Below are 12,738 nucleotides of genomic sequence, written 5' to 3' on the forward strand. Positions count from 1 at the left end.
ATTCCAACATTTATGTATTCCATTTTTAGCAGTTGTGGATTGCGTAGTAAATGGTTGTTTTTTCTTTTTTGATAATAGCTCTTTTAGGTTGTGAGCTCGTGTATATGCGAACAGAGGTTTGTTGCAGAATTATGTGTTTAAATCAGTTTCAGACTCCAATAGATCCCAACGTTTATTGATGATAGTTCTTATCTCTGTGGATGCTGTGGAATATTCGACATGAACACCATTCTATTCTTAGTTTTTTTTGTCACTTTCTCCAACAATTTTGCTGTAGGTAAGAGTTTGACTTGATTTAACTGTTGATTCAAGACTTCTTCAGGATATCCTCTTTGGATGTAGTTGGTTTATTGTTGCTCCCATGTTTCTTTACACACCTTGTTATTAGATAAAATTCGTCGGGTTCTTAAAAACTGAGACACCAGTAGATTCTTTATTAAAGAGGGTGGATGAAAACTGCTATATAGCAGAACATTGTTTTTGTCTGTGGTTTTTCTAAACACGCGTGTGTTGAGTTGACCTGATTCAATTTCAATCCATACATCAAGAAATGACAGTGCTCTGTTGTGGATAGTATGTGTTAATTGAATCCTTGGATCTACTAAGTTCAGTGTGCGTATGTTGTTTGTCAATGCTAGCTCTGATTTGTTCCAAATGAGAAAGATATCATCAATGAACCTACGGAAGAAAACCAGACCTTCTTTCCATGTTGGATCAGAAATAATGCAATAATTTTCAAATTTTGCCATATATGTATTCGCATAGGCAGGCGCTCCTGGAAATCCCATCGAAGTTCCGTTTAACTGAATGTAAAACTTCTCATTCCATGTAAAATAACTGTTCTGTAAACAAAACTCCAGTAGTTGTAGGATGAAACATTTGGGAGCACCTAGGTTTTCCTTTGTAAGCAATGCCCATTCTACCGCTTCCAAACCAATTCCGTGCTATATAGAAGTGTATAATGCAACCACGTCAATGGTACAAAGAATCCAATCTTCTGAAACCTCCTCATTGGGTGATTTCAAACTTCGCAGAAAATCTGTGGTGTCTTCCACATAAGTTTTCCAACTCTGGACAAATGGTTGCAGATAAGCATCAATGTAATGCCCTGGATTTTCGAACAATGATTCGCATCCTGGCACGATTGGTCTGAATGGTGGATCTAACAAACTTTTGTGTGTTTTAGGAAGTAGGTAGATTTTTGGTCTTCTAGGAAACTGGTTAGTTAAGAATTGTTTGTTGTGGAATCGATCCAATGAAGATCCTCAGCTTGATCTAATATTTTGCTCAAAGTTTCGGCTATTTCAACAGTGGGATCCCCATTTAAACATCCATAAATTTCCTGGTTATTGACATGTTCAAGCACCTTGCTTTCTTAATAATCATAGTCCATCGTTACTAAGCTGCCTCCTTTGTTGGCCTTTTGAAAGACGACATGTGAATTCTTAGCAAGTGTTGTCAGTGCACTGTATTCTGTTCGACTCAAATTATTTCGAAATTATGTCCATTCTATATTTTGAATTCGATATTCTATCCATTTTATATATTTTTTCGATATTATGTCTAGTTACTGTCAGAAACAAAGCCTGCTCTGGGTAGAGGTGCTTCACACCTACCCCAAGCAGGAAACAGCATAGAAAGGCGGTGAATCTCAAAGGCTTCCTATCCTTTGTTATGCTGTCCAGGGCCTCTCCAGCTAGTGGAGATGCTCGCCCCCTGAGCAAGCTCCAATTTCGACAGCAATGTTGGTGGGAGAATTAATACACAAGAGAGGTGTGTCCCACTCAGTCAGGGCCACCCCTAAGGTCTCCTGAGCTGAAGTGACACCCTCCTTTTTAGAATACTCCATATTGTTTTGGAGGACTCTAGTCAATAGAGTTAAGTATATGCCCTGTCCCCAGAGGGAGTGGACATACAAAGGGTGTAAGCAACCTAAAGGTAAGTAGCCCATTGACTACTACCTTCTGACCCCTGTAACACCCCTAAAGTTAGTATTTAGGGGCACCCCTCAAGCTTAACCTTTGGATTACTGATGACATACGAAGAAGAGGGCAAAAAAGAGCTGAACCCTGCATGACAAGAAGCTCTAGCCAATGACTGGATCCCAGCCCTGCCAGCCTGTCTGCAAACTTCAAACTTTGCAAGCTTCCACAACTCGTCCTGCAGACCAGAAACCTCTAAAACCTTGAGAGGACTGCCTGCCTTCCATAAAGACTCCTGACGTTGGCGGCCTCTGCACGATAAACCCCCAACCACGACCTGCACCAGTAAGCTGTTTTCCATTGCCAAAGGACACACCTGCCCCCGGAGCCCCTAGGGCTTGGGGAGATCAATTGACATTGTCCCAATGCTTCAGCACATCCCAACGTACCTGTGCAGCTGTAGGTCTCCTTCGATCAGCCTCCTAAACTGAGCCTGCAGCCTTTTTCTGACTTTGAGGTTCCTCATTGGCTTGCATCAGGTGCCCGATGCTGTGTTGGTATGCTACACCCGGCTGCCCCTGTGCTGTTAGAGGTGTACGTTTGGTACTGCCCTCTGCCACCCCCCCCCTGCGCTTACCTTAACCCCCAGAGACTGCGTTACCAAACCATGCTACTTGGAAGTAGTACAACTTCAATTGCCCCCTTTTTACATAGGAAAACATTGGCACCCAAAACTGAGTTTGACCTCTGCAACCGACCCCCACAGTGCCACTGGTGGTGCAGTTTTGTCACTTACCTAAAGTTGTATTTATCCAGAAACTCCATATTGTAAATCGTTTACTTACCTGCATATTGCTGATTGTGTTTCGTCCCATAGGATAACATTGAATTGTTGAAAAAATTTGTCTCTGATTTAGTCATTAAGTGTGTGTATCATGTATTGCCTGTATGTGTACAACAAATGCTTAGCACTGCCCTGTGATAAGTCAAACTGCTCACCCACACTACCACAAAAGAGAGCATCTGGGGATCCACTGAACTCTGTGTACACTATACCTCATTTTGGAATTGTATTTACAAAGCCAGCTCTCTATAGATGCTATAGTTAGACTCAGACTTTACATGCATATCTGAGTGGGTATGTGAGTGGCTGTATGGGTCTGTAAGTAGATTTATGAGATGTTTTGGGGGTGTGTGACTGGGTGTGTGAGTGACTGCATGAGTGTGCGAGCACATATGTGAGTCACATTTGTGGGTCTATGACTGGATGTGAGTGGCTGAGTGGGTGTGTGAGTGAGTGTCTGAGTGTCTATGTGGATGTGCCAGCAGCTGTGTGATTGACTGGCCCACTACAGGACCTCACCTGCCGCTATATCTGACAAGAGTCAGCAGTTTTGCACAAAATGTCAACCCAACTGGAGTGCTTTCTACTGGTTAATTAGTAAGTACTACCTCATTGGGTAAATGTCTGGTGCATATTTTACACTGCAGTTGTGTAAAGGGCCATGGGGTAATGCCTCCAGTGACCTTGTGTGCATGTAAGGGCACCCAGTGTGCAGCACTCGGGATTGTAAATGTAAATTGATACTTGTATAGCGCACTACTCACCCGCAAGGGTCTCAAGGCGCTTGTACGAATACCGCTGTGGAACCCGTCCTGGCTTTCCCTGTGAGGCGTCCACTCCTGGGCACCCCCAGGGTGAAGGCCAGGCATCCTTAGCGTTGTGAGGGCCGTTGTGGAGATTAAGCAAGCTATTGCCCAGAGTTGCAGAGTGGGACTCCATGATTAGAATAGGGACCGAGGCGAGAATTATCAGGTCCGTGGAATTTAGAGCCCAAGACCCGCCGAGGCGGGGAATTGAACCCTGGTCCCGGGCTAGACCTCTGCATCAGGGTCTGCCGCTCTAACCATTGAGCCACACTTCTCCTTGTGGGGGAAGCCTCAATGCCCCCGCAGTCCCTGCCAGCTACACGCCTCTAGTGGGCGATGCATTGCAAGTAGGGAGCAGCCACAAATGTTGACCCTGCATGTGGGAGCATTCCTTTCATATGTGTTCCTGCCCGCAGTCAAGTGGGCAGGAAAACAGATGAAAAGTCCACTCCCAGCTGGTGGGAGCAGTTTTTCTGCTCCTGCCCACCAGGAGTGGACTTACTGTTTGCTCTCACTTGATGGGAGATGATAAAGCTCCCACCAAGCGAGAGTAAACAGTGAGAGTGAACTGCTATATCCCGGAGGTGGCCACACTGGTACATAAGGAGCAGGCCCTTTAGGTGGTGGAAGTCTCTGAATGAATCTGTGAGTGGGTGCATGGGCAGGGTGCAGTGTATATGAAAGGTAGGACATGATTTAACATGTCCTGATAGCAAAATACTGCCAATTTCATGTTTTACTATAGCAAAGACTATCTCTCCCATAGGTTATAATTGGAGCTGCCTTGTACCATCTCACAAGTGTAACTTAACTTCCAATTGGGAAGAGATATAGATTTGGAGTTTGGGAGTCCCTGAACTCACAATTTAAAAATACATCTTTTAGTGAAGTTGGTTTTTAAATTGTGTGGTGGAAAAGGCCACTTTTAGAAAGTCGGCATTTTCTAGCTTTACAGGCTGCCTCTGCCTGCCTGTGGAATCCACGTCTGGTTTAGACTGACAGTTGGGCTGTTTGTGCATTCACACTAGAAAGTCACACAAAGCGAGCTGAGGTGTGCCCTGAATATCCTGATGGCCCATTACCAGGCTGATGAGTCTTACTGAGCTAGAGTGGTGGGAGGAGTTATCACTGACACCTGAATAGACTGTGCCTGGCCTCACACAAAGCTGTCTCCACCCCCCTGTAGTGTCACTGGAGCCAGGTCAGGGTATAGCAGGATCTTGTGCATTGCAAAGATTACCCATTGAAGTATGCCTACTTCAAAGGCGGAAAAGGGTATAAGTATTGGACCTGTGGCTCCACATGTTTAGAACACTTCTGGATTAAGAGGAGACTCTGCCATGTGGAAGAGCTGGAGAGCTGTCAGGAAGAGTACTGTCCCTATACTGTTTTGTGTTGCCAGGTTGGCCTGTAGTTGCTGCTTCTGTCTTGGAGAGAACAAGGACTGGACCTGCTTTGGTCTCTTGCTTGAACAGATTCTTCAAGGGCTTGTGTGTGCTTGGCTACTATTGAGAAGTGTCAAGGCCATCAAATATCTCATCTGCAACACCTGAACTCCTCTTCTGGGAGTTCTGACATGCCAAGTGGTGCCAATTCCAGTTTTGGGTGTGTGGTCCATTTGATACCAAATAACAGAAACCAACTTGTATTGGGACCCTGGGGTGGATTAGACAACGTCTTGTATATTTCATTTTTGATATACACATAGTTGCAATTTGAGTCACAGCAAGTTTCACTGATTTGCCAAGAGCCATGTGGTGTTTAGTAAATTGAAAAATCAGAGATTCAAAATCAAGTCTTCAAATTCTAAAGTCAGAAACTTTACTAAAGATCACATCAACTAACAAATGGTACATGCACAATTAGTTTTTAAGCTTATAGTGTGGTCAAATCATGATAATCATTTGCATATGCAGAAATGTAAAGTTTTTTTTGTCAAATAAAAATAAGCCTGCAATGCCTATTTGACATATTGGGGCCTGAGAAAAACACCTTATCTATAGGTATGTACTTAATATAACAATCTCAATATAACACATTGCAAATTTTCATATGCATATGTAACATCCAACATATACTACTGTTACTGTTGTCACGTCAACTATCAATTTTGCAGAAGTGTGTTTTTTCCATTGCTGTGGTATTCTAATGTATCCATATCACCCTGTGGGTGCAAAGTAACTCACATGTGACACAATACTTCCGGGAAGGGTATGAATCAACAAGGGCTGGGATGATGTGCTCTGGGCGGTAAACCATGAAAATATAAAAAAAATTAGTGCCAGGAAATATAAGTGCTCCAAAGAGGATTGCTTTCTCACTGTTTTTAGAGGTTAAGAATGATGGATCTAACAGACCATTGCCTTAAAGATAAAAAGGAATGATAAAGTATGTGTTTATGTATTTCATTGAAGACTGCAAAGTCCTTTCATTAATTCATGTATAACAGAACCCTGACAAGGTATAATCAAAGAAAGGACCATGATTCACACAAGTGAAAGGTACATAATCTATAAATGTATCAACAGATGGAAATTCCATGATCCTGGCTGAAGTAACCTATTCACAAAGCTATTTTGGAGCATGTAAGGTAGTACTGCTGTACGCCTTTTTACATGCTCTTACAAAACTTTGAAAATGGAAATAAAATGGGAGTATCCTGGAAATATTTATTCACTATTAGTACATATAGACAGACTATGGACTCTTTGATCTTTAACTAATAGGGAGCTGGGCATTTCAGGGCCAATTCACAAAAGCATTTTAGGCCTATGTAAAGGAGTACTTATTTAGTACTACTTCCTGTATTTATAAATACTCTTGTGAATTGGCACCAGAATCTATAAACAATTTTAGAAGGACCATGATTATCTCTGAGCCAGGTGGGAAAATCTCTATTCACAAGCTGAACCTTTGCGCTGAATTTATTGTCTGTAGATAAAAGTTCCAGAATCGAGACTCACAGAATCAGAGTTGGTAGACATTTCATCCTTTTGACTAGCCAGACTAATGTGGACAACCTGTTCATATAGCAGACTGACGGCAGATCATTCAACCTGAGCAAGTTTCCATCTCTTGCTATACATTATAGTTGTAACCCAGGTCAATCAACAAAATTATTAGAACTTTAGGCAAGTTCTAAGTTCATGGTTTGTACAACATAGTATTTAAAAAATAATAATAATTAGATATAATTGTTTATTCTGCTTTTGTTATTGGTAAAGGAAGAAAAGGGTATGTTAAATAGCAATTCTATGTTTAACTCCTCCTATACATTTTTATGTATTCCAACAGAACCTGATAATGTATTAAAATGTAATGGACTGACAATTACAACATCTTAAAATTTTCAAATGTTTGCGAATACTAAAAATAACACGCCAAATAAACATTACATACCACTATTCAGCCAGCCCTTACACATTAACAAATCATAGTAAACCCATGTTTAACAAACTAGGACTTGAAACAAAAAATAGGAACATTTTAGAAAATAGTACCTAACATTTGCAGTTTCTTAAAACTGTTGAATCAACAGTGTCAACACATTAAATAAATGTTCATATATATTTGAACAAAGAAAATTGTTACATGTTTTATTAACTAACAATGTCAGTTTCTAAAGCTCTTTCATGTCGAAATAATTTTAACACTAATTTATAAACAAAAGTCACATACATTCAGAAGTGCTTAACTCACAATGTTAACCTCTTTACAAAATCTGAATACGTATATTCTCCACATCCTTCTTGACTGAGTAACAATATTATATTCAGTTGTCAATCTGGGAGAAAGGTCAAAACGTCTGTTGCCAACAGCATTCTTAGAAAAACATTTACCGATCATTATTGACCTCAGCCAATGTACTTTCCTCCCCCTTGACCTAATCTTGCCCCTTGCCACACTTCCCCTAAACTGCATTTGCTTTTGCTGAAAGTCAAAGAACAAGGCAAAACAAAAGCCTTTATTTTAGAACAAATATCAACCAAGCAATTTGTCTCTTCTCAAACGTTGTCCCATGATAATTAGACCAACTCAATTACAATAAGAGAAAGAATTGTCACTCCAGACATTCAACGAATCTACATTGGTATCTCATCTGTCTCATCTCCCAAACTCAGTTGACTTTAAACAACACTCTTTCACTCAGTACTTGCCACCCTCTGCTCTGAATTCAGATTCACATTCACACTCTCCACCCCATTACTCTAACCTTTAATCACCTGAGACTTGATGCACTCAAAACTACAATGCAAACCTTCATCTAAAAGTGCTGTTATTCATGTGCACAAAAACACCTCGCTGCCCATATCACCCTATGTGTGCAAAGTAACTCACGTGTGACATAATACTTCCGCTAAGGGTATGAATCAACAAGGTCTGTGATAATGTACTCTAGCCGGTAAACCATAAAAATATTTATTTATTTTAGTGCTAGGAAAAGCTCTCATAGTTCCAGGGAAAGCTCTCATAGACTTCACCACTGACCTGCTTCAAGCTCAATTCAGCTATCAGGAAATCTTAATTTCATCCCTACAAGTCCACCATCATAAACCATCCTGAATCTAGCAATTACTGCTCATTCTCACTCCTTCTTACTCTCTTCAGGCCTTCTCTAACACAAAATCGCCTTGTCTCCTATTTATTTAATTGACGCACTATCATTTACCAACTAATGACCTACCACTCCCAAATGCTGAACTGAGATCTTTTTTTTCTTGCCCATTGCATCTCTATCTTTTCGACTGCCAAACTCCATACTCTTCTTAACTCCAATATGCTGACCCCCCAACTCTCTGCCAAGTACCTCGGTGCTCACCTCAATTTTCAAACCAAACATTCAGCTTCAATGGTATGGTAACAATAGTGGAAATAATTCACAAAGTATTTTCATGCATAATTGTATGTTACAGTTGAAAATGTCTGCATTTACTTAACGCCAGGATTTCCCAAAGGGAATCCTGACTATTGGGGTTTACTATTGTGGATTTCTCTTTCATGGCTGTGATGGAGCAAGGTGAAGAACAAAATTTAGTTCTAACCTGTGAAGTTAATCTCCCATAATGAATAATCAAACTAATAAGCATGTGGTGAAATTATTAATCAATTTAGTTTAAAAATGCAATTATCAGTACACGCGGGATAAACTAATGTGCTTTATGTTGCAAACGCAAAGAAGAAAATAAAAAACTAACCTTGTCTATTGTCTTTGTCAAATATTAACTAATGGCATGTGCTTATTATGTGTGCTTATGTTATGTCTTTTTGTGACAAAAGCCTTTGGAGTTTGCGCAGTTCCTGAAGGAAGAGTAAATATAAAGCTGCCTGACTGTGCTTCTGCTAGGTAACACAATTAACAGGGTTAATTAGTAAAGGGGGAGGGTAACAGAATGGGTCTCAATTCTTTAATTAATTGATGCCATGTGTTTGTTTAATAATAGTTTCCAAAGTGAGGCCTAAAAGGTGGTACAGAAACATGGCTGACAGCACAGCAGACGTGAAACTTTGTCCAGAGTGAAGTATTGGCACGTACGCAGCTGTGAGGATTTTTGCTGCCCTGACATTATTAATTGAAAAACAGTTCTTGGTCAAGTTGAACGTGCACATGGAGAATAAGCTTCAAGGACAGGATTTGTAAAAGTCTGCCAAGGTTAGGAAGTGAAAAGTACAAGACTCGAAGAAAAGTTACACTTTTGAGGAAGCCAAATATTGTGGAAATGAAAGACAATAGGGCTTATGTGAAGCCTGGACTAGGTCGAGGATCGGAGATGATGTATTTTACTTTATCGTGGTCTGACACTGGACAGCCAATGAGGAGCTTGGACTCGCTCGAAAGAATGTGAAATGTAGAAAGTTTAGCTAGAGAAAAAGGTATAAAACCTGACACTTGGGTTAGGGAAAAAACTCTTGCTTCCCGATTCCCGAATGATGTGACGTGCTGTTGGACTTTTGGCGCACGTAAGGACAGCAGAATTTAAATGATATTTTCCTTTTCAGGTGAAGTGAGAGATAGATAGGGAAATAGATTAGGGTATGGAAACTGTTATTTGCTAATATTTCATGTTTCTGAATTTGCTTATTAATGTCAGTTTATTAATTCATTTCCTAATAAAGTGCTGCTTTCTTATTTGCTTATAAAATAAAGATTCTAAAACATAAATGTTCTTTCTTTTTGAAGAATAAAGTTAATAAAAATTTGATTTGAAAAGACAAGCTGGTCTTGTTTATTCATTGTCTAGTTACTATCAGTTGATCCAATCGCCTTAAGTGGTCTGATTTAATAAATGACAAATGCTTAAAACCATGGTAAAAGATGATAATCTGCAGTTGTTAATAGTATTGTAAATATCATGTGAATAGTTTCATAAATCATACCACTAGATTCAGTTGCTCAAAAATTGTCTCATTGGTGTTATGGGCCTGTATATGTGTTTCATGATTAATGGTGAGTATTGAGGTAATAGGTAGCGTTTGTGAGACAGTTTTTCTTTAGGAGCGCTGGATTAGCTGCAAAGAAAATGGAGTGGAGTAATTGTGCTTCCAGGATGAGAAGGGGAAGTGATCTCTCCACACTATTAAGAAACGTAGGGAAGGGGTACATTTATGGATGTAGGTTTGCCACTTTTTAAAAAATTGCCCTCAATTGTTTTAGTGTTATTGTAAGGAATAGAATACACTCTAATAACTTTTTAATTCAAAGGCATCTACATTTTTTGGAAAAAAACATTTCAGAATGGCATGAGAAGTTTCTATGTGCTAACAAATTAAAGATAACTCAACTCTCTTATGTGGTTGTCAATTACCATCATTCAGAATCCACTTCAAATGTATTATCCAGATCAGACCATGTTATTTTCCTGTTACACGTTGTATTAGAAATTGATATTTTATTTTTAACATTAGGTCATGACTAAATGAATAGGTTGCCATGCACTTGCTAAAGAACTGATGAAATAAGATACAAATTACCTTTAACTGCAGTTCATTGATGGCTGTACTCGTTTGGCACTTTAAAGGCCCCTCGGTGTGAATACTGAAAACGTACAACAGAAACTCATCTCGACTCTTCAAGGGCCAACCAACATTGAGAACTGTATCGCTGATCGCACTTGGTCCTATGTTGTGCAGCTGTGCAATGAAGTGGAAAAACAGGTTAATGTTAAGGGCTACAATATAATTCAATGGCATAATCTAAAATTCAGTTCAAGTGATACTGCAAAATGTATGTTTATTTGGACCGGCAAACGCCATCTTCCTTCATAAACAGATATGCCTTCCTGGTTGATTTTTTACTTTCTGTTTGACCCCATATTTTCCCGAATGGACTAGGCATCTTCGAACCCATTTCTACATTATCACTAGAGCACAAATCACTGCTCAACTGGAGGTGCAGTCAAAGAGGAGCCCCATCCATAGTGAAAGGTGGCCACTGACCGCTTACTCAGTAATAGGGAGACTGGTGCTTGGTGGTAGCTAATGTGCAATGTTGAGTCGCATGCCTTTTTGTTTGTAGCATTTGGGGTGGAGTCTATCTGTTCAGTTCCCAATATTATGGGTCATTTGCTGACCCGGATGTAGCGTGTGGCTGTAGATATTATTCATATGTAAGATATTCATAAGTACCGTTGTGTGGCATGAATGGTTGTCTCTGCAAAGATACATCACATATCACAATTGTTTCACTTCATCAATAATAAGGGTTAGTAGACTTCCTTGCAAGCCCCCAATTACAAGACTTGGTCATTGGGATACTGCCTTTGAGTTGGCAGTACCATAACACCCTCACTGCAGATGCCAGGATCGCACATGAGACCTGTCATGTAAAGATTTGGTAGCAGTACTTCTGAAAGCAGTAAATGAAACAGAAACATTAACAGAGTAAGAAAGCCAAATATCATCTTAGTACTGAAAATACCCCCTTGTGCCGCAGAGAAAGTGCAGTACAATAGGAGGCATATGTATATGCTGTATTGTAGCATTGAAATGCTGTTACAACATTTTGCATGATAATGGTTTGAACTGATGCTTTTCCAAGTAATAGTGTCCAGAGTGAGCCTCAGAGATTGCCGTCTCACAAGAACAAGTATGGGATCACTGACAGAATATCAAAAACACAAGTATTGTGTGGACAGAATATCGTGTCAAAAATATCGATGACCAAAATATCAAGAAGTTATGTGCAAATATGCAAGTATAGATTTACTATTCTTAACTCCACATCTACATACTTTGAAAATATATAGCTATATATCGTTAAGCTACATGTATGTGGAGTTTCATATAGCGAAACTTTACTTACTTATTGAAACTTACCTTCACAATGCATTTGTCCTTGATATTTTTGACACAATACTTTGTCCCTCAATATTTGTTTTTTTGATGTTCTATCTAAATACAAAATCTGTTCTGCCCATAGTTTCTTCCACAAAAAGACACTCGGCAATACTCCATCTTAAAAACACCTAATTGGAAACTGAGATTTTCATCCCTGCCAATCGAAACATTTCTGGAAGACCCGTGATAACACATCACATTTTCAGGAGGACAAACTTTTGAATGACAGTTTTAAGCATGTGATTGGTTCATTGCTATTTCTTTGCTTGGTATAATCGGAAGGCTTAGCGGTCCATACAAGATCTCTCAGTTCCCTCTGCAGTTCTTCAGTGCCTCTGTATTCTATATTGGCACAAGGAACTGTCCAGATACAAAATTGAGGTCACTGGTAGGGAGCAGCAACAATTATTCTTGTCGACTGAGCAACTTGAAAAATGTAGTTTTCTTCCTCACCACTATATTATAGTTTGGATATAGGTTGGATTGCAGTGTCAAAGATGATGGGGATGGAGGTACGGAGTGGATATGGCCTTCTCGTACAGAAGCTTCACAACCTCGTGGTGCCAATCAGAAAAAAACGATTTTTGGGTTAAAACTAACTAAATATTTTTTCAGGACTCTATCTTTGTTATAATCATACAATCGATAGAGTATAGAATCTATGATAGATAATGGTCATTTATATAATGAGCATATTGTAGAAGTGCGTCCCTTCATAATGCAGAGTAGAAGATGCAGTTAAAGTCAAAAGAAGTGCATTTACAGACACAGAGCTACAGAGACCCCATCCAGTAACTGGCTAAGGCTAACTGCAACAATGACCCATTCCAAC

The 12,738-nt window shown here is 39.8% G+C and overlaps 1 protein-coding gene across 1 annotated transcript in view; it reads right to left on the minus strand.

Annotated features, from left to right (window-relative positions):
• ITGA8 (integrin subunit alpha 8) overlaps positions 1-12,738 on the minus strand; it is a 721,129-nt gene that overhangs the window by 160,397 nt on the left and 547,994 nt on the right. The window contains exon 25 of the mRNA XM_086941818.1: positions 10,542-10,700. Coding sequence (XP_086797944.1) covers positions 10,542-10,700 — 159 coding nt within the window. The remainder of the gene's footprint in view (positions 1-10,541; positions 10,701-12,738) is intronic.

This window comes from Lissotriton vulgaris, chromosome 10, assembly GCF_964263255.1.
Source record: "Lissotriton vulgaris chromosome 10, aLisVul1.2, whole genome shotgun sequence".
NCBI lineage: Eukaryota > Metazoa > Chordata > Amphibia > Caudata > Salamandridae > Lissotriton > Lissotriton vulgaris.